The 22,544-nt window shown below is 40.0% G+C and overlaps 1 protein-coding gene across 2 annotated transcripts; it reads left to right on the top strand.

Moving 5' to 3' along the window:
- Positions 1–812: 812 nt before the first annotated feature.
- tmc5 (transmembrane channel like 5) lies at positions 813–15,723 on the top strand. Of its 2 annotated transcripts, none has more exons than XM_085792440.1 (21): positions 813–934; positions 1,397–1,574; positions 2,153–2,370; positions 2,576–2,650; positions 4,573–4,683; positions 4,776–4,878; positions 5,120–5,198; positions 5,316–5,576; positions 6,557–6,699; positions 6,818–6,962; positions 7,203–7,355; positions 8,624–8,790; positions 9,796–9,871; positions 9,964–10,061; positions 11,513–11,608; positions 11,700–11,775; positions 12,316–12,449; positions 12,589–12,762; positions 14,227–14,305; positions 14,492–14,584; positions 14,676–15,723. In XM_085792440.1, exons 2-21 carry the CDS (start codon positions 1,501–1,503, stop codon positions 15,276–15,278), a joined length of 2,958 nt encoding a protein of 985 aa, XP_085648566.1. In that variant the 5' UTR covers positions 813–934; positions 1,397–1,500; the 3' UTR covers positions 15,279–15,723. The 2 variants fall into 2 exon arrangements, with proteins under 2 accessions (XP_085648566.1, XP_085648505.1); XM_085792379.1 differs by having other exon boundaries at positions 2,150–2,370; positions 14,676–15,722.
- Positions 15,724–22,544: the final 6,821 nt, after the last annotated feature.

The raw sequence follows: 22,544 nt of genomic DNA, 5'->3' as shown, positions 1-22,544 counted from the left end.
GTATTCAGGGGACACTGTAAAGTAAAAGACCTGGCTAGTTTACTGCCAAAATGGAACTTAAAAAGTTGGAAGCATTAAATAACAAGTGGATCCGAGCTGTGGTTACAACGGTATCAAACCCTCAATTATGTCAACTGGAAACACTGACGTAGATGTGTTGTAGGAGTGAATTTGCATGTGTCTGTTTCTATAGCCTAGGCCTATTATGTTTTCTGTATTTGAAAGTGCAACAGCCTACAGAAAACAATTGTTTGTGTTTTTTTATGAGAAATGAACAAAAGAGCAAGAGTTAAAGTGTGTCTTTGATGAAGGAAGAGAAATAAACCCAGATTAAATCAAAATTAATGACGCTACAGAGAAGCACACTCAGCTCACACAAATTGAATGTTGTCAGCATGACGATCCTGTCTCTGACCTTTACTTTGGCCAAAGGAAATTTCCTGTTAGTGAGTGCAAAGTGCCACCAAAGAACAGTCCCTTCAAATCAGTTATTAGTTCAGGATGGCTTGCAGATTAATTATCATTTATGTCCTTATATCCATCTGTAGTAAAGCTGTAAACACCAACAGAGTCGGCCTGCAGTATGAACTCTTGTAGGCTACTCCCTCCTTAAATTCTAATAAGGAAGGCAATTAAATTTTAAACCACCATTTTAAAAATAATTGAACCCTAAAGGCGTTCAATTATTTTTTTTATCACAACACAAACTCCCCCACATGAGAATGACCTGGCCTGGTCAGAGGCAGTGAGTGGACTTTTACCTCAGTGGATTTAGCTCACACTTCCTGGTAGCCAGTGCCACACAGTTTTCCCTCTCTCTCACTGTGAGTAATTCACAGGTTACTACTGAGGCTTGGCGTGCAAGGACTCAGTCATCGCTCTGCAGTTCTTCAAGCTGTACTCAGACCTCTGCATACTCTCACATATTTACCAGGTAAGCAGGGGTTTGGTAACTGGACAGAATGGGTTCATATAATATAACAGGATTTTTTCATCTATATCAATTGTAGTCTACAATTTATCCTCTTATCCTCAACTAACCAAACTTCCACAGCCTATTGTTCTCTTTACATTTTTATTCAGTGGCCATGCGTGATAACCATAGAGATGTGTTCCTACACGGAATAGGAACCAAACCAACAGAATGAATTATTGATGAGCAATTGAGGATGGGATCAAGAGCTTAAATTACACATGCTTCCCCTCGACAATGTAGCTGTCACTCAGAGTGCGGCGAGCCACTTGGCCTTAACATGTGATGCTGCTTGTTTAATGTAATGTAATGAAGGCAAACCCTCCGTTATTTCTCATTTCTTCATAGGAAACACGCTTTATACTTTTGTGTATTCAAATGAACAAGTTGTTCAGAGTGGATTATTGCAACTGGACTTCACAGACATCAACATACTGAGGACGGCGTGGCTGTGACAGAGTGAGTGACCCTGAGGACTGTCGGTGTCTACGAAGAAGAAGAACCAAAGGATCATTTTGAAGAATCTCATGACAGGTTACAACAGCGGCGGATATTTCAACCAAGCTTACCATGACAATGAGACTCTGGAAATTGATAGAAGGTTTGTGGTAATATACTAACATAAAATGTAGTTAATCACTAGTTCATCCTGTTATGTGCTAATATTACTCTACTATTATTATAAGTAATCAAAGAATGTGTTTGACTGAGTTCTCTGAGTTGTTGGTTATTAACCAGAGAGCGTATGAACAGGATGTACTCAAGAAACAGACAGCTTGGTGGCTGTGATATTTATCCTGGCTGTATCCCAGCCTACAGTACTAGAGTGCTTCAACTATTTTTTATTCTTTGAAGAAGCAAAGACTGAGAGAAATGCATTAGTCTATTTGTCTTTGATGTTTGCTCACTACTCTTTCTTGTGGGATATTTTCTCCCTAGAATAACCCACAGGAGAAAAAACAAATCCCCTCCATATCTATGGCTCGTTGAATTGTTTAATGACAGATAATGATTGCTTTATAATCATGAGTCGAAACTCCAGTTATTTTTTTTTTTATTGTTAACCCCAGAGTTTCTAGGTATCATAAAGTCTGTATTTACACAATACCTGAGTGATAAGGCCTTTAGCTTTCACTTTAAACATCGTTTGTCCTGTGTTACCTCTTTGTCTTCCAGCAGAACCCACCACACCAACCCCTATGCCAGGGAGGACCCGGCCCAGAGGGACAACAGGACACAGACACACAACACTGTGAACGGTCAGAGCGGCGGTGATGAGGGTTTTGGGAGAGTTCCCTGGGGGGGCTGGCAGGAGGAGAGCTGGAGGGGGAGGGAGAGCATCCCCATGGGCCTCATCTCCACGCGCCCCGGGAGCCCAGCATGGCAGCATGACCGCAGTGAGTGAAGGACGTGTTTGTGACTTTGTGTTTTGGCATAAATCTCTGAGGTGTGCTGGAGTTTGTATCATAGAGAAAAAAAAACATTGTTTGGTGGTTTTGACTATAGGCTGTCAGTTCAGCTGGCTCTGTGGTTTGTCTGCGCCCTTGTGTGTTGCTAAGTGACACTTCTGTTGACACTTCTCCATATCTTTTTCTTTTTTAGATCACAGCACTTTTCAAATCATCCCTGACTCTCGGTATGATCGACCACCACCTGCTCGACTTCCTTCTGTCTCAGGTAATGGTTGAACTATAATCTTACTGTACACATAAAAGCTAAAAGTTATTTGGTTTTGCTACACACAGTGTTTAAAATACACTACAAGACAATTATTCAAAATACATGACAATGACAATGACATTAATGACTGTTGACTATGATTATCAATCAACTTAGTCAGCCGAACTGGATAATTATTAATAGAGGCTGCGTCACAACAAATGACGAGGAAGAGAAGGAAGTTGGCAAAGAAAATTAAATGGAGGAATGGGAATTGTCAAGTTGATCTCAAATGATATGATTAAAGCGTTGTGTACATGCATCTGTAAAAAGGAATGATACATCTGTGTGAATTTATAGTGCTCTCACGTTTTTGGAAGTGCACGTGAGTCCTTTGTGCTGTACAATAAGTAAATCCTTGGAGAATCACCAGTTAAGATTTCAAATTGAATTTCAATTTAGCCAAGCAACCAGGTTAACCAGGCTGATTGGACCAGTGTTTATTCTATTGAAAGAGTTGTAGTGAAATGTATGGTCTGATCAGAATGAGTTGAATTTCTCACTATTCCTTTTTCTAATCATGGTTTTGAGTTACAGTAACAGTCTCAGATGGATTGTTATGAAACTGGTGTCAGTAATGCGCCCTTCAGGATTAACTATAATAACTTTGTTGATACCTTCACTTTCCATTTTATACCATCATCCTATCAAAACTCTAGATTTGTCAAGTAAATGTTTTTATAGTATAACACCTGTAAAACTAAAGACATTTCCACCAACTGTAGTTTCACTATGTGTTTAATGTTCGCATTATGACTGCACAGCCTCATTGAACTTCCTGTATGACTGTAGACTCTTAACCTTGTTGTAATACAACATAATTACACTGTCATTCACCAGATGTCTCACGCAGTAACAGTTTCACAGTAGTGACACAGCAGTTCATGACAGTCTGATGGATGCAGCAGTGGCAGCTACCTAGTCTTAATCAGAAGTAAAGATAATCTACAGACACATGCTATAATGGTACCGACATTATCTCACACACTGCTATCTGCTGTACTTTAAATCTGGGTATTAACAGTAGGTGTTATACATTTTTCAAAGGTATGCACAGAATACCAGGAAAATATTCAGAAAAGAAAGTGACAAAAAAAAGTACAATTTCCGTAATGGGAGTGTAAATGTTCAAATGTGTGGGTGGCTGGTGTTATGTTTTTAAAAAAGCCAACTTTCATGTCTCTCACCCTGTGTCTGTATTTCCCATCTGCTCCATGAATTTACCATTTAAAGGGATAGTTCACCCAAAATTCAAATTTCACTCATTATCTACTCACCCTCATGTCGACTAAGAGCTGTGAGAATTTTCAGAGTCCTCCGTGCCTTCTCTGAGTTACGGGGGGAGGTCCGCGCAGCAGTATTTGTCCATATTTGGTTGTGAATGGATACCAACTTTCTTCGTCCAAAAAGACACACCAAAAAACATCCAAATACCTCCACACAGCTCGTCTGTAATTCCGAAAAACTAAATAAGTCTATATTTTAAACTTGTTTGTAGCTCCCAGTGTCTTGGTTCACTGCTCTTCCTGTGTCAGTGCAAATCTCACGTGATTTGCACTGACTGGAGGAACAATTTCTCATGCCGGGGCTTCAATACAAGAGGGACATTGCAGACGAGCAGTATGGAGGTATTTGGATGTTTTTTGGTGTGTCTTTTTGGATGAAGAAAGTTGGTATCCATTGACAACCATTATATGGACAAATACTGCTGCGCAGACCCCCCCGTAACTCAGAGAAGGCACGGAGGACTCTGAAAATTCTCACAGCTCTTAGTTGACATGAGGGTGAGTAGATAATGAGTGAAATTTGAATTTTGGGTGAACTATCCCTTTAACATTAAAACCAGAAAAACACATTGTCGCCTGTCTGTGTTCATCCAGGTCGCATGACGATGCGATGGCGGGGGATGAGGAGGATGAGCATGTTTCCTGACTCTGATCCGGCCCATCTAGCGTTGGCAGAGGACGCCATCAGGAGCGAGATGGAGAACGGTAAGAGCCCGTAACAGGTGGCGCTAGGTTATTTTCTGTGGATTCAGCAGTAGCATGTACAAATAACAGGTAGGACTTGTTTTGTGTGACAGAGGAACAGGATCTGGTCAAGAAAATTGTTGCCATGTCAACGCATGAGCGAACCCGAGCCATTCGAGAACTTCAAATGAGTTTAGAAGAAAAGAAACATATCAGGTGGGTGACAGTAGGTCAAAGGTGATAAACCTTCTTTGTAAGTGCCACTCTGAGGAATGCAGTTAAACATTACCCCTGGCAAACAGCTATAAAATTCGTAAGGGATTTGCATGCTCTGGAGGAAGTGCATGTAAAAACTCTACTCCCTCATTTCAAGGGACATTAACCAAGAAGTTTAAGGTCAAAGGGCGTCAGTGTGGCAGAATTTGCACCAATTTTTCTTCTAAATTATTATTCACAGGACCCAAGTACTGGAATTCAGGTCCTCCAAGACTCGCCAGTTCACATGTTTTGCAGATTGCACAGAGAGTGTGTCCTTGGTGAGTATTACCAGTATCACCAGTCATAAAATAAGATGTTGCAACTGAGACATACATTACTTAACTGCACTCTGAGTGTGGTGCGTCATACACATCGTTTGTCTTTTTTTTTCTCAGTTTTTCCGCAGGTGCGGCTACGGCCTGAGGTCGGCCAGGCAGGCCCTGCAGCTGTGGCAAGGCATCATGAAAGAGATCGGTGGCAAGTTTGGCAGCAGCGTCCTCTCCTATTTCGTTTTCCTCAAGTGGCTGCTCATGTTCAACATCTTCTCCTTTCTGGTCAACTTTGGCTTCATCACCATCCCAATGCTCGTTTATGACCCCTCACCCAACATTCCTCCAAACATCAGCTTCAGAGGACTGGAGATACTGACCGGAGCTGTAAGTGGAGGCTCCCATCAAAGCACCTACCTACTTCTAAAGCCACAGCTATTGAAATCAATCACCCTTGATATATATATTTTATTTATTTATTCATTTATTTATTTGAATGGGACAGTGCACATTAATGGACATAAGAACATGCTAATATGCCGGATTATAGCATGATGCTAGTTTCCGTCCGTAGTCCCAATAACATAACAGTTAAAAAACAATACACATTAAATTTAAAAAAAAGTAAACAACACAAAAGGCAATTCATTTCTTTATTGAGTGTATAATTTAAAGCCCCAGTATGTAACTTATTTGGCTTTTTAACAGCAAAAATCAAATATTGCTTTCATGAATATGTATTTCACTGAAGTCGAATCACACCCGCATACAAATGAAAGCTTTCTCGTACCTTGAATAAGTTTGCCTCGTGCTGGCAAACCACTAGTTTACATAGAGGCTTGTTTATCCTGTTACATGCAGCGTCTGTTGTCTGTCTGACGTCTGCCCGATTTCACGTGAATGCAACATCAAGAATACGTTCCAATATGCAACCGCACCGCTAGATGGGGGTAATTCCTACATACTATACCTTTAATGCAGCTCTAATAGATATAGGTACGGTTATACTGTAAGGACAGTGTAAATAGGGTTGTTTTAAGAATTAGCTCCCCCTGTTTTACTAAATTGTTTCAGCATCTCTCAGTTCATTGTTTTGGTTTTTCATGAGCAGTGTTTGCAGACACTGCAGGCAACTATCATCAGGAAAAAAACTCAGATAAACCCTCTTTACACTACCTAATAGACCTAATAGGACCAAATGGCAGAGCGACAAAGTCAGTGACTGGCCAATCACTATCTTGGAGCATTTAGCAGCTAATGAGCGGCTAATTTCACACAAGAGTTGGTGGAGGCCAAAAACACTGCACACTGAGTGAATTAGTCTTACATTGGCCAAGTTCATATTACATGTGTCTTGGTTTCTCCAGGGTTATTTCAACCACACTGTCATGTACTACGGTGGCTACACCAATGAAACTCTTCAAGGTCTCGTTGAGTACGACATGCAGCTGGCCTACTTCTTCACCATTGCGGTCTACATGGTGCTGTGTGGACTTGCACTTATTTTCAGGTTAGTTCAGTCCTGTGTATATTCCTGTGTAGCTCTGACTTAATATTTATCTTTTCCTTCTTGTATGTAGTTTGCTTACAAAAGTGTTATAACCAATCTGTATTTATTCCTCATGCAGTATGGCAACATCGTTTAAGACAAATTATGTACTGGCTGAACCGACTTCAAACAGTGCATGGCAGCTTCTGTGCAGCTGGGATTTCAGTGTAACCAATGAGAGAGCCGTGAGACAGCGCAAGAACAACCTCCGTGTCCAACTCAAGGTGACCATTATTTTTTTTCAAAGTGCTGTCAATTAGAGAGTGAGTCGAGAAAGACAAAGTAGGTATTCAGTCAACGTTACGTCATATGAAATTGGCTGAAACTGCAAATGATGATGCTCTTGACAGTGATTTTCAGGCCAATTTCAGACAATTAACTTCAAGAGATGGATTCCTTTCTGCAGACACATCACGCATCTTATTATTTTCATCAACATGTTTGTTTTCTTGCCATCTTCCCAGGAGTCTTTGTCAGAAAAAGCCCAGATGGAGCGGCTAACCCTCTCTGAAAAACTGAAGCACTTCGGGGTTCATTTGGGTTCCTGGCTCCTCTCCACTGGCTTAGCATTTGGCTGTGGAGTCAGCATCTTCTATCTCAGCCAATATGAACAGCAGGTACACAAGTCGAGGTTGAATAAGTGGTCTTATTGCTAAATTGAGATAAAAGGATTTTTCTTTGTCTGGAAAATTTGATCATTGATGTGGAATTTAAAGCTGTTTTCACAGAAGAACCTCCAACTGCCTGCTCAGTTGTGTATCTCTGTGTTACATGTTATGGCATTGTGGTGTGTTGGGCCTTTTAAAGGGATAGTTCACCCAAAATTCAAATTTCACTCATTATCTACTCACCCTCATGTCGACTAAGGGCTGGGAGAAGTTTCAGAGTCCTCCGTGGCTTCTCTGAGTTACAGCGGGGCTCCGTGCAGCACTGCATGTCCATATGACGGTTGCGAATGGAGCTCACTTTTGTTTGTCCAAAAAGACACACCAAAAAACATCCAAATACCTCCACACAGCTCGTCTGTAATGTCCGCCTTGTATTGAAGCCCCAACATGAGAAATTGTTCCGAAAAAAATTAAATAAGCCTATATTTAAAGCTTGTTTGTAGTGGAAGCTCCTCTTCCTGGTCCATCCAAATCTCGCGCGATTTGCGCCGGCGTCAGCAAATCGGTGTCGTTTTAGACGAAGAAAAGTGGTGTCCGTTCGCAACCGTCATATGGACATTCTTCGTCCAAAAAGACACACCGATTTGCGCCAGCGTCAGTAATTTTTTTCGGAACAATTTCTCATGTTGGGGCTTCAATACAAGGCGGACATTACAGACGAGCTGTGTGGTATTTGGATGTTTTTTGGTGTGTCTTTTTTGGACAAAGAAAAGTGAGCCCCGTTCGCAACCGTCATATGGACATGCAGTGCTGCGCAGACCCCCCCTGTAACTCCGAGAAGGCACGGAGGACTCTGAAACTTCTCCCAGCCCCTAGTCCACATGAGGGTGAGTAGATAAAGAGAAAATTTGAATTTTGGGTGAACTATCCCTTTAAAAGGCCCAACACACCACAATGCCATAACATGTAACACAACTGAGCAGGCAGGTTGAGGTTCTTCTGTGAAAACAGCTTTAAATTCCACATCAATGACCAAATTTTCCAGACAAAGAAAAATCCTTTTATCTCAATTTAGCAATAAGTGGTAGATAATGAGTGAAATTTGAATTTTGGGTGAACTATCCCTTTAAATCCATATCTGTGTCATAACCTTACGACTTACTGACAGTCATGTGTGTGAAGTCATTTACCAGCAGCACAGGATTTGATTCATGTCATTACACAGTGTTCGTCAGCGAGCGTTATCTTGATCTGACCTCCATCTGTTATCTTTACAGCAAGCCACCGATGGAGCCGACTGGTCTCTGCTTCAGGAGGCAGAGACTCTCCTAGTTCCCTTTGTAGTGTCTCTGATCAACCTGGTCGTCCCGCTCTTCTATTCCCTCTTCTACAAATTTGAGCACTACGCCAGCCAGCGGACGCAGATCTACGCACTGGTGGTCAGGTTAGATCACTCTCACATAACGTGACAAGACACACAAACTGATTATCAGATTACAAAAGATTATTTGACAAATCATCAAATGTCAACATCCAAAACTCACATTTTGTACCAAATTCATCAAAACACACATCAGTGTCAATTTTTGTGTCACAAATCTGATCAACAAAAATAAACGTCCACAATTCTGGTTTAAAAAAAGAAAAAGAAAAAAAGAAGCCCCTCCACAGTCGATACAGTGGTTGTTCGTACATCCAGTGGGAACTCACAATAGAAAATCTTATATAAACAAAATGGACAAAAACAACGGGGCTCAAGATGAAATCCACATCTTAACTCATTTCAGCCGAGGCAACATATTCCCTGGGTCTTAGAAAAGTTTAGTTTATATCTGTTCAGTTCTCCACAGGAGTCGCCCATGGCAAATCTGACGTTAAACAAACTTGACACACAATTCATTTGACTGACATTGTTGTTGCACCTGGAGCTGATTCCCTGAACAGAGTTGTGTTGTTCCACAGTTTGCACAGACTATTATTCTCTGAACCTTTGAGTGACGTGCTATAAAACAGGGGTCACCAGTTGGAGACCTCGATCTAGTTTCTGTCCAGAAGAGAGCATTATTTACACAAAGAACATCAGCCCAGAGGTCACCAGTTCGTCCACTTGTTTATTCTACAATGTTTGGACATAATGGTTATGTATGAGACCATTTATTTTTCTATTTCTGTGTAAAACCATAAATAGTTGTTTTTAAACTTTTAACAAATGACTTGTGATGAGTTCATCAGTGAGATGAAGAGGTTCAGGTACAGAGAGTAGATGTGTTACCTTCAGGGAAACTCACAATGTTTCATGCTGTTTTCAGTCTTTATGCTTGCTATGCTAACTAGCATCTCCAGCTTTATCACACTGACATGAAACTGCTCTTGTTCTACTCATTCATCACTCTGCAAAAAAACAAATGTAAAACTATTATTATAGCTTGAAATCTCTTCCCACTTACAGAAACGTCTTACTCAGGATGTCCATTCTGGGTGTCTTGTGTTATTACTGGATGAATGAGGTGGCTACGAAGTTTTCGGTGCGTTTGACACAAAGTAACACTTGAACACATTGTTTTTGTTTTTAACCAATGTGTATTTCACTATCAGCCATCTGATGTTTTCCCCACAGTGTTGGGAGTCCAAGGTTGGACAGGCTTTGTACCGTCTGGTCCTTGTTGACTTCTTTTTTCTGATGCTGGGATCCTTCTTTGGAGAATTTCTAAGCAAGTGAGTTACACTGATCAGTAACACTTCATTATAAGCACTAACTGTATTTATAAACTACAAACTAATGAGTATTCATGCGTTATTAGGGATGTCACGATTACTTGTTTTCACAATTAACCCTGGTATTCAACGCCGCAATGAATTGATCGTAAAGATTCCTAAATACTGTCACTTTCACAAAAATTTGATGTTGGAACCTTATTGGCAGATGTGCACAAAAATAAAGGTTAATGCACAGATACTGGTCCATTTATCTAACGTAACATTGAATTGTTAGGAATTTAAATGTTAGTGTGTCATTTTTAATGAAAAAAAAGCAAAACAAAACAAAAAACGTTTAAAATAAACGCAAACATTTAGTATAGATAACAATTTATGACCTGAATATTTCAAACATTTCCCCTGGGGATTAAGAATTGGTCATATATTAAAGGGATAGTTCACCCAAAATTCAAATTTCACTCATTATCTACTCACCCTCATGTCGACTAAGGGCTGGGAGAAGTTTCAGAGTCCTCCGTGCCTTCTCTGAGTTACAGCGGGGCTCCGTGCAGCACTTTATGTCCATATGACGGTTGCGAACGGACACCACTTTTCTTCGTCCAAAAAGGCACACCAAAAAGTGTCTCGCACGATTTGCACTGACACTGGCAGAGCAGTGAACTGAGACACTGGGAGCTTCCGCTTTGTCGGAGCAATTTCTCATGTTGGGGCTTCAATACAAGAGGGACATTACAGACGAGCACTATGGAGGTATTTGGATGTTTTTTGGTGTGTCTTTTTGGACGAAGAAAAGTGAGGCCTGTTCGCTACCGCCATATGGACATGCAGTGCTGCGGAGACCCCCCCGTAACTCCGAGAAGGCACGGAGGACTCTGAAACTTTCCCAGCCCTCAATCGACATGATAATGAGTGAAATTTGAATTTTGGGTGAACTATCCCTTTAATATATGACCAATTCTTAATCCCCAGGGGAAATGTTTGAAATATTCAGGTCATAAATTGTCATCTATACCAAATGTTTGCGTTTATTTTAAACATTTTTTGGTTTTGTTTTGCTTTTTTTTTTAATTAAAAATGACACACTAACATTTAAATTCCTAACAATTCAAGAAATTTGAATTTTGGGTGAACTATCCCTTTAATAGATACTTGTAATATTCTGTGTAAACAATGAGTAATGTAATTATATTTTGACTATATTTGATTTTACACATTCATAGTGTTGTGAAATTAATTAGTGCATAATAATCGTGATAATCATAATACCGTGATTATTTCTCTGACAATAATCGTGACATCCCTATGCATTATAAATGAAGAATTCAGTATTTATTAATGCTTAACTAATGCTTAATAGTGTGTACTTACTATAAAGTGTTACCCACTGATCATTTCATAAATCTAGACTCTCACAACAAGAGTTATGTATCATCCATTCTCTATTACAGTGTAATTGGGACCAAATTTCTACCACGTCTGGGGGTTCCAGAGTTCGACATAGCCAGAAATGTCCTTGAACTCATCTATGCACAGACTTTAGCCTGGTAAGAACAACACAGCACATCGGTAGACCTATTGCTATTAACTGCCAATTTCCTATTCAAAGTTGGTTTTCCTTCTATTTTCTCTCCACAGGTTTGGGATCTACTTCTCTCCTCTGCTGCCCGTCATGCAGATTGTCAAGTTTTTCATCTTGTTTTACCTAAAGAAGGTAAATGCAGGTTCACATGGTTTGGATGCCTTGTAAACTGAACTACCATGATGTGACACACTGCCCTCCACAGAGACAATACTGTCACTTCTCACAGAGCAGCTATCTCGTGTTACTTTATTTGTGCACCTGGGTCAATAATTAATTTAAATCCTTTTGTTATAATGACTTTGGATGTAATTTTGGTGCCGTGGAAAAGACAGGCAGGTAAATCTTTTGGTTGTATTGTTCTGTACCAACAAGATGAAGACCAATCAGTCCCAGGGAAATAACTGACTTCGATACGACTGGTAATTCGACCTGGGTCAGATCTGGTGTTGCTGAATGTTTCATGAACATGTTGAACGGTCTTTCAAGCAATGCTTTTCAAAAGCTCTGATGAGATCCTTGTGTTTTCTAAAGTGTTGTGAAACAGAAACGTTGTCTTGCTGAAATGAGCTCTGAGTTTCTAAACTCTAATACCACGGAGTTATAGCAACAATACTCTTCTGTCTGTGTGCATGTGCTTTCTCAAGTGTGCATGTTTTTGTGTTTCCCCAGGTCAGCCTGACCCAGAACTGCCAGCCTCCACGGCGAATCGGCAGGGCAGCTCAGATGCAAACAACCTTCATCGCCCTCCTCTTCTTCCCTTTCTTTGTGGGAGCCTTGTCCATGGTTGCCTACACCGCCTGGAGGTATGAGGAGGAGGAGGCGGCGGCGGCCTATTTTGACAACTATAAAAATTTAATCTCACGTTAACAGCCTGGAGGCAGAGAAAAAAAACAACATTTTGCATTATCATCGCCTTCTCTTGCTATATGTCTCGCTCTCTAGTCTGACTCCATCAGAGCAGTGTGGTCCTTTTCGAGGACTCAACAACACCTTCAGTGTGGTTGGACTGTGGATCGACGACCTGGAGGAGATCCCTGGGTCTCAGTGGGTGGTCTGGGTCTATGAGCACGTCATCAGGAGCGAAATCTTCTATTTTCTTATCACGCTCATCATCCTGTAAGTGCACAGAGCAAAAAAAAACAAAACAAAACAAAAAACTTCATACCATCAAATGAATGAGTCCTTTTTTTTTTTTTTTATTATTTGAAATAGCACGTATTATTTATGTAACATAATCTCTTCAATGTGGCACAGTGTTTGTATCACTGTTGCCTCTCATCAAGAAGGTTCTGGGTTCAGTCCCTGAGCCTGGATCCTTCCTGGATGGTTCTCCCTGAGCCCACATTAGTCAAGTCATTTTATGAAAAGAGGTTGAACAAATTGCAACAGAAGCAAACTCAATCCCAGAAGAATCTCATTAGGGGAAAGTTTAGAAAAAGACCCAAATATAGTCCATTCATACACCTATTCATTATTTTTCTTACGTGAATAGGGTAAAATTTTTAACCTTTAGATATCTCCATGAAAATTACTGAGTTGATTGCTTACATTAAGACAAACAAAAAATGGATTACAAGTTTTTTGAAATTCTTTGTCTTGTTCAATCTTGTTGACATATTACAGTTAGGCACACAGTAGCTTAATGAGCTAGGACGCTTAGGCTACCATGTAAAACGAGTGCTTCACGCAGCGACGTGCAAATTTGCTCATGTTAACAAACAATTTCAAAAAACGTGTAGCCTAATACATTTTTTGTTGTCTTAATGTAAGTAATCAACTGGGTCATTTTCATGGAGCTATCTAAAGGTTAACATTTTTACCCTCACGTGAGAAAAATAATGAGTAGGCGTATGAATGGGATATATTTTGGTCTTTTTCTAAACTTTCCCCTAATGAGATTCTTCAGGGCTTTTTTCCCTCACTCAGGACATGTTGAGGATACAAAATCAGTTGAGTTTGCTTCTGTTGCCATTTGTTCAAGGTTGACCCCCATTTTGGATTAAAATGACTGGACTAATGGGTTCTCTGGTTTCCTCCCCCAGTTCAAAATCATGCACACTAGTCTGATTGTGAACTGTAAATTGCCCGTAGGCATAAATGTGAGTGTTAGCGTGTATTGTCTATCTCTATATGTCGGCCTTGTGATAGCTCCAGCCCCGTGTGCATGATGTGTAGACAATGGGTGGATGGATCATTTATTTATTGTGTATTAAAGCAGTTCCACAATGAATCTACTTTATTGAGGCAATTATGTTAAACACAATGGACAGTGAAATGTGTTTTGTATGTAATACTCCTGTCATGTCCAAAAGCAGTTAACCTTTCAGACCATTACATTGAAAGGCAGTTGACACATCAGAGAATCAGTCACGCAGCACCTGGAAATATCATGACGCTGTGGTTCATTTATTGACTTCCACTTCTCTATCATGGGCAAATAGAGGCAGGGACACTGTGTGCATAGTGTGCGCTTTTGTTTGTATCTGTGTCCATTTTTGCATGTTGTTATTATTATGCAGACTCATTTTTATGATATTAAAACTGTGCTTTTTGTGATCTGTTGTTGTTGTTATCCCTCAGGGTCATCATATACATCTTCTGGCAACTAACCAAGGGCCGCAAGGATCTTATTGGTCTCCTGAGACAACAGATTGTTAATGTGAGTGTGTATGAAAAACCTCCCTTAAATATGTTATTTGTTTGAATCCATTTCCCTTCGGATACACTCACACAACCTTGGGCGTACTTTACTTTACTTTATCTCTTTTAGAAAAGTCTTTTTTATATATACTATATGATTCCCTCTATTCTTCAGTTTTATCTAAATCTCTTTTTCTCTTAACAGGAGGGGAAAGACAAGTTATTCCTGTTAGAGAGGCTCCAGAAACTCCAGAAATCAAATCCTAATAAAAAACCCAAACAGAAGACTCAGAAAAAGGTTTGTTGTGAAATGTGTTTCATGTTAACTAATCACCTTTCGCCCTGAGATTTGTTATCAACCTCACTGAACTTCCCCTTCTGTCCTCCAGCACCACAAACCTCATTCAGATGACCGCTCCTCAGGTGGTCAGTCCAACTCCAACGCCATGGTTCAGGCTTTATTCGCTCGCCAGCAATCTGAAGGTTCGAGACGGAGCGCCGGTGGAGTCCCGGTTCCCTCCGACATCTCCACCTCCAGTGCTATGATGCAGGCCCTGCTGGCTCGCCAAAGAGCCGAGGAACAGGATCAAGATTCCTACCAGACGCCTCATAGCGGCTCGTCGTCCTCCAGCGCCGTCACGCAGGCCCTGCAAGCCAGGCAGAGGGCCGAGGGTCACGACGAATACTACAGCATGACGGGTTCCTCTGAAAACCCTGTCAACACATCTAGTAGTGCCGTCATGCTGGCCATGCAAGCCAGGCAGAGATCAGTGGAGGGTGGAGATGATGATACAGATGAACCGCCGTCTTCCGTGTCGAACGCTATGATGCAAGTCATGCAAGCCAGACAGAGAGCAGAGGCAGAGGAAGAGCAGAGGATTGAGTGGGTCCCCGCTCCCCCACAAAACCCAGCTCCCTCAGGCTCCAGTGCTCTCATTCAGGCCATGCTGGCCAGGCAGCAGGCCCAGAATGAGTATGATGACGGTTACTGAACAAAGGGCTGACTTGATCTCGCCATGGGGACAGCAACAGACGCAGACCAAAAATAACAAGAGTGGATTTCTCCAAGATCAGTCTTGGTTTGTTGTGATTTTTTACATCAGCTGAGCTGCAACACATTCAATCCTCTCATATATGCAAAAGAACAAAGATACTGTAGCTACTGTAGCAGGTCTATGAGAGATTGCAGGTCTTTCTCTTTATTCACTCCTTTTTCAAATTGTTTGGCTTGTGCCATTTATAATTTAGTTTCTGTTTCATAAACATATAAGATGTTGATACTGTAAATATTCTCTGAGAAATGTGTATGACCCTGATGAAAATAAAATATATTGACATATACAAATACAATTACTGACCCCTCTGTATTAAATCTAATTAGGAAATGGCCTTGTACACCAATATATTTATGCTAAAATAAAACTGTGATAACAAGCAAAGACATTACAGTCACTGAGTGAAATGATAGTTCTGCAAACACAATGTGGTTAGACAACACTGCCCTCTGCAGGAATTTTGCAAACAGTGCAATATCACAGATAAGACGTTAGTTCTTGGCCTGTGGTCATCTGCATCACTCTACTGGAAATTCATTATCATTTGTGTCCATCAGTGTTTATCCACAAAAAGCTCAATTTACCAAGTTAAAAGCTGTTAACATAACATGAACTCTTTGCTTTACACAAATACAAAATGTGAGCTGCAGCTTGATTGGCTTCAGAACTAGTTATGATGTCACAACATCCTGCTGTTACTTGTGTGTTAGAGACTGATATTTAAAGGATCTTAGGGCAGGATCAATGAGACTCGCTAGTGACGCGACGGCCGCTGTGGGTAATTAATACTGATGAACTATAGTACTTGCTGCAGCAACCCTGGTTCGATTCCACCGGTGGTGGTCCTTTGCTGCATGTCATTCCTCCTCTCTCTGTCTCCCCATTTAATTCTTGTGGAGTTGTAGTAAAAACAGCAACTGGACTTCTTCCAGTTGCTTTTTTACTACAACTCCACAAGAATAAGATGACCCGGATGACTGAGAACCTTCACGGACATATTCCCCATTTAATGTCTCTCTATACTACAGCTGTCCTGTCATTAAAGGCCTGAAAAAAATACTTGAAAAAAGGGTCGGACTGAAATAACAATTTGGTAACACTTTATTTTAAGGGGTCCTTGTTCCTGTGTAGTTACCTAATTAATTACAGTGTAATTACCTATGTAACTGCATGTAATAGCATGTACTTACATTGTAATTACATAGTGTATTTTGGTGTACTTACAGGTCCTTGTTACACTTGTAATAAGAAATGCTTGTTACAATACCTGGTCAAAGTGGCCTCTCTCTTTGGGGAAGGGGTACATCTGCAAGAAAAATGGGTGAAACCACAACCCATGTTGCCTGGGCAACCTTTTCCATCAATCTTCCTCCTGCCTCTTGAGTCTTGGAACATTTATGCTGTTTCACAACTTAGTCTATGTAACGGTTGTGTTAATACACCGTTGTTACTCTTTGATACAGTGTAATAAGAACATTAAAGTGTACCTGCTGGGATACCTCAGTTCTTAACCATTAACTGCAATAACCAGTGTCTTCGATAGTGTACCACGTGTGCTGTTACACAACTTAGTATATGTAACAGTTGTGTTAGTACACCGTTGTTACTCTTTGATACAGTGGAATGAGCACATTAAAATAAAGTGTACCTGGGTCGGGATACCTCAACTCTTACAAATTAACTGCAATAACCAGTGTCTTTGTACTGTCTTTGAGGGTTAAAAAAGTGTGTGCTTTTGTTCAAAGAAACCGCGTCCGAGTGAGTGGTCTTCTCTTTGGTTCAGAGAAACCGCGTCGAAGTGAGCGCTCGGCTCGTCAAGTCCAGCTATGTTGTGTTTTTTCTGTTGCATGCTCACTTCTCATGCTCGGGTGTAAAAGTGAGCACAGACGGCTAAACAGACTGCTAAATAATATTGTTGGATGCTTTTGCCTTGGGGAATGTCTATCTGTGAGTAGAATATGTCAATAGTGTTACATGATTGTGTATTTTTGTAATTAAGACATGATTAGTTATGTTTTCGGTAAATATACCTTGCTAGCTTTCAGTCTATGCTAACTCTTTTCATTTTGTTAATCTGGATGCTAATTGAAGTGTACCTATTCATGCAATGCTACTGTAAGTACTGTAAGTAAATTGTGTTTCTGTGATCATTTCAGTTTTATGGAGGAGAAATAGAGGACTCCATTAAAGGACAGGAAAAGATAAAGCCTTGTGGTTTTTTGGGGATAATAAAAATAAAGGACGATAAAGGAACACTGAAATGCATTTTTTTGAGTGTGTGGTTTATGCATACAGATTGCTGATGATGTTTTCAGTTCCATATGAATTGAGTTATCCAGCATTGTCTCATTTTCTGAAAAAATGCTATTCTAGTTATTGGTTTATGTAAAAATACTTGAGTACCAAGTTTCTGCATGATGTTACATGTAAGTATGTAGCAGGTACACTTTATTTTAATGTGCTTATTCCACTGTATCAAAGAGTAACAACGGTGTACTAACACAACTGTTACATATACTAAGTTGTGTAACAGCACACGTGGTACACTATCGAAGACACTGGTTATTGCAGTTAATGGTTAAGAACTGAGGTATCCCAGCAGGTACACTTTAATGTTCTTATTACACTGTATCAAAGAGTAACAACGGTGTAGTAACACAACTGTTACATATACTAAATCGTGTAACAGCACACGTGGTACACTTTATTTTAATGTGCTTATTACACTGTATCAAAGAGTAACAACGGTGTAGTAACACAACTGTTACATATACTAACTTGTGTAACAGCACACGTGGTACACTATCAAAGACACTGATTATTGCAGTTAAGGACTGAGGTATCTCAGGTACACTTTAATGTTCTTATTACACTGTATCAAAGAGTAACAACGGTGTACTAACAGAACTGTTACATATACTAAGTTGTGTAACAGCACAACAGGTACACTTTATTTTAATGTGCTTATTACACTGTATCAAAGAGTAACAACGATGTACTAACACAACTGTTACATATATTAAGTTGAGTAACAGCACACGTGGTACACTATCAAAGACACTGATTATTGCAGTTAATGTTCATGGACTGAGGTATCCCAGCAGGTACACTTTAATGTGCTTATTACACTGTATCAAAGAGTAACAACGGTGTACTAACACAACTGTTACATATACTAAGTTGTGTAACAGCACACGTGGTACACTTTATTTTAATGTGCTTATTACACTGTATCAAAGAGTAACAACGGTGTACTAACACAACTGTTACATATATTAAGTTGTGTAACAGCACACGTGGTACACTATCAAAGACACTGGTTATTGCAGTTAATGTGTAAGGACTGAGGTATCCCAGCAGGTACACTTCAATGTGCTCATTCCACTGTATCAAAGAGTAACAAGTGTGTATTAACACAACTGTTACATAGACTAAGTTGTGTAACAGCACACATGTTCCAAGACTCAAGAGACAGGAGAAAGATTGATGGAAAAGTTTTCCCAGGCTACCCATGTTGCGGTTTCACCCATTTTTCTTGCAGATGTACCCCTTCCCCAAAGAGAGAGGCCACTTTGACCAGGTATTGTAACAAGCATTTCTTATTACAAGTGTAACAAGGACCTGTAAGTACACCAAAATACACTATGTATTTACAATGTAAGTACATGCTATTACATGTAGTTACATAGGTAATTACACTGTAATTAATTAGGTAACTACACAGGAACAAGGACCCCTTAAAATAAAGTGTTACCAACAATTTAACCTGCATTTATATCTAAATAAAACTTTGGTATCAAACTAGTTATTGAGCTTTCCAAAGTTATTGCATTACCAACCATTACTGTGCTGCCACTTGCAGTAGTAATCATTATTCTGTTTTCAAATTAAGGAAAATCATCTGAATACTTCTTCCACCACCAGCTGTAGGTACATTTCTGAAAAGTCAATGAGCACAGACATCAGGGACTTGGAGGTAGGAGAAAAAACACTACTTGCTTACTGACTGAGGGCAACTTCAATTTCCACCATATGTGTAAAACACTCCAGGACATTTTTATGGCATTGAGTATTTATTTTCCTCCAACCAAAGCAGAGACATTAAATGAAAATCACATGCTATACTTGAAATGATGACTACGCTGACTGCTGGTTCTTCTAAACTTGCCATGTGTCATACAGGTGTCCATGTAAACCTTCGTTCTGAGTATGTTTCGTGTTTTATATATTTCATTAAAGCAGAAGTAAGCGATCCGGTGGTTTTGGTTAACTTCTTGTCAGCAGATGGAGTTAGCAGTCCACGCCCTCGTCCCTACGTCACCACATTCACGCACATCCCTTGGCTGTACACACAGAAAGGACCGCCCCTTTATGCCGTTCTCTCTCCTCATTGGATAAAGGTTGTAGGATACAAGGAAAGTTTTCTCCTGGGCATACAGCAGAGCAGAGTGACTGACAGACCCGTGTTTCAGACCAAACACTCTATGTAAGTGATTGCTGTCGGAAGATATAACTATTTAAGACTTATATTAACACAAACATTCCGCTTACTTCTGCTTTAATGCAGGTGTGTTGCAGATGTTCATATGAAATTTATGACACAATAAAAGTAACTGATGTGAACATCCAAAAGTAAAATAATACACAATTTTCTGCAACCACTCTGTGTACAAACATACTGCACATTTATATTTCACAACCTATTTACAATATATATACTATAGGCACATGATTTGCAGTAATTATCTGTGGCTTTTTTCACATTTGATGGACATCAGGTAAACTGTCTTCGTTTAGAAAAAACCTTTGCACTGATTGACTGAACTATGTTAAATACAGTAAGGCTATTAGCATCTTACAGAAATTACCATTTTCTTTTACATCTACGTACAAACACAGAAACCCCTTCATCCATGAGATTAAATTGTGTCCAGTTTCCTTTAGTTCTCAACTTTTCCCCAACTTTTCTGAGTCTCTGTGACTTGTTTTTTTAAGGCAGTGTTGATGGAGCAAAATGACCCTCTGGAGCCTGGGTTCCCAACCCCCGGTCCGCGGCCCGGTACCGGTCCGTGGATCATTTGGTACTGGGCCGCAGAAAGAAAATGAACAAATATATAATCGTTTGTTTTGTCTTCCGGTCGTTTTATTTTGGAAATCTTGCCACCTCCGTTTGTGTATCTTCCCAGCGCCAGGCAGACACAAACGTAAAAGAGTGAAAAACACACGTTGCCGGGTACCCTCGCATCACCAGGCGTCTGTTAACTAGCGGATCCAGAAATCACCAAATTCACCAAAAAAAAGTGTTCACCAACATAAAACTTATAAAATAGACATTAACTTGTAATACAATAGAAGCAAAATGTTAAGTTAATGGCTCTGGGACTTCTTTGTAAATTATGTTCCTTAAATTAAAGAGTTTCACCACATTTTATTAGCTTGGTGCTTTTATTTTGACGGAAAGGCCTGTCTCTCTCGCCCTGGATCCGGTTCCTTACCAAAACAGCGAGTCAACAGCCCCAGACTAGTCGCCGGGAAAGACTCAAATGAGATGACAGAAGACCTGATGACTGCCAACAAGAAGAAAGCTGTTTTAAAAGAAAAACCAAGAGTCCAATTTAAATTACGGATTCATTGCAACAGGTGATTCACATGCTCCAAGCTCCACATGCGTAATAAATGTGGGGACCGGTGTTCTGCCGGCTCTCCGCCGCTTCACATAAAACGTCAAATCTCCCTGCGTTCTGGATTAAAGCAGAATATCCTGAGATCGCCACAAAAGCACTGACAACCTGCTTCCATTACAAACTTATGTTTGTGAAGCGCAGTTTTCTGCAGCAACAGCAGCAAAACGAGATGACAGAGTAGACAGGACCATCACCCCTAGATGACTGATCAGTAGGCTATAGTTATTATGATACTATGGTGAGTTGTAACGTACGTAAAAGAACGTAAACGTAACAGAAAACCATGTGACCGTCTACAATCGTTTTTATACTATATAGTAGGGAGGTTAAGCCCAAAAATAGGCCTTTGACTTCAAGTCATGATGCAAAGGTCCCCTTTGGCATGTAAGTACTTTAGGGTCATACAAATAAATCTATCCAAAGACACAAGTGAGATCACACTTTGTATCCGAAATAAACACGTTTTTAAAATGCCTTTTTTTAATTGAGAAAACGCATGTTAAAAGCACTTTCCATTTAGAATGTCCATATAAACTCATGCAGATCGCCTAATGCCTTTAGCTCCTGGATGTGATCTACAGCTTCTGTGACAACATGGAGTTGCTTGTGTGACAGGATATTGGGTTTTATTAATGTAAAAACATTAGTAAATTAGTAATTAGAAGTCAACTTAAAGTCAAAGGAAAAATATTTTTACTGTTCTCAAATGTAAAAAATGGGTCACATTGGACCCCCTACATTATTTAAGGCTTATATAACCCGATATTGAAATCATTTTACATTGTGCTCCTAACGTAAACTAACAAATTTTAGTGTAGAGTGCCCTTAATAAGCAATGTTTAGCTTTCATGTACATATAGGGAAGTTTAGGTTCGCAGCTCCCACATAAAGCATATGATTAGGACTGACTTATTTCACCTGCGCAGTATAGCTGGCTAAGATCCTCTGTTAGAGTAATGTTGAGAAACTGGTAAGCTTCATTATTTTGGTAGATTTTACTTTTGTGAATGCTTGTTAATGCTCATCTTATCAATCTCATGATGTTACAGTATCTTTATTTCAAATTAGCCATAATGGAATGTCATGATTGGACTTTATGCTTCCTATGTCAGTCTGCCCTACAGATTGAAAAACATTAGATCCCTGTTCATCATTCAAACTGAGAAACAATCCTGAAATATTGCAATCATGTCACAAATAAGCTGTAGATAACACCCAGGAGCTGAAGTCATTGTAGTTCATAGTGGACATTCTAAATGGAATGTGCTTTTAGCATGCGTTTTCTCAATTAAAAATGTGTTTATTTCGGATACAAAGTGTGATCTCACTTGTGTCTTAGGATAGATTTATTTGTATGACCCTAAGGTACTTCCATGCCAAAGGGGACCTTTGCATCATGACTTGAAGTCAAAAGTCGCTTAACCTCCCAACTAATATGTGTAATATAAACGGTCCGCGGTAAAATTGTCCACCGGTGACCGGTCCGCGGTGATAAAAAGGTTGGGAACCCCTGCTCTGG

The sequence above is a fragment of the Trachurus japonicus genome, chromosome 1 (genome assembly GCF_045865225.1).
Source record: "Trachurus japonicus isolate A0001 chromosome 1, Traja_1.0".
NCBI classification, from domain to species: domain Eukaryota; kingdom Metazoa; phylum Chordata; class Actinopteri; order Carangiformes; family Carangidae; genus Trachurus; species Trachurus japonicus.
This window is presented reverse-complemented; position numbering and strand designations above follow the sequence as displayed.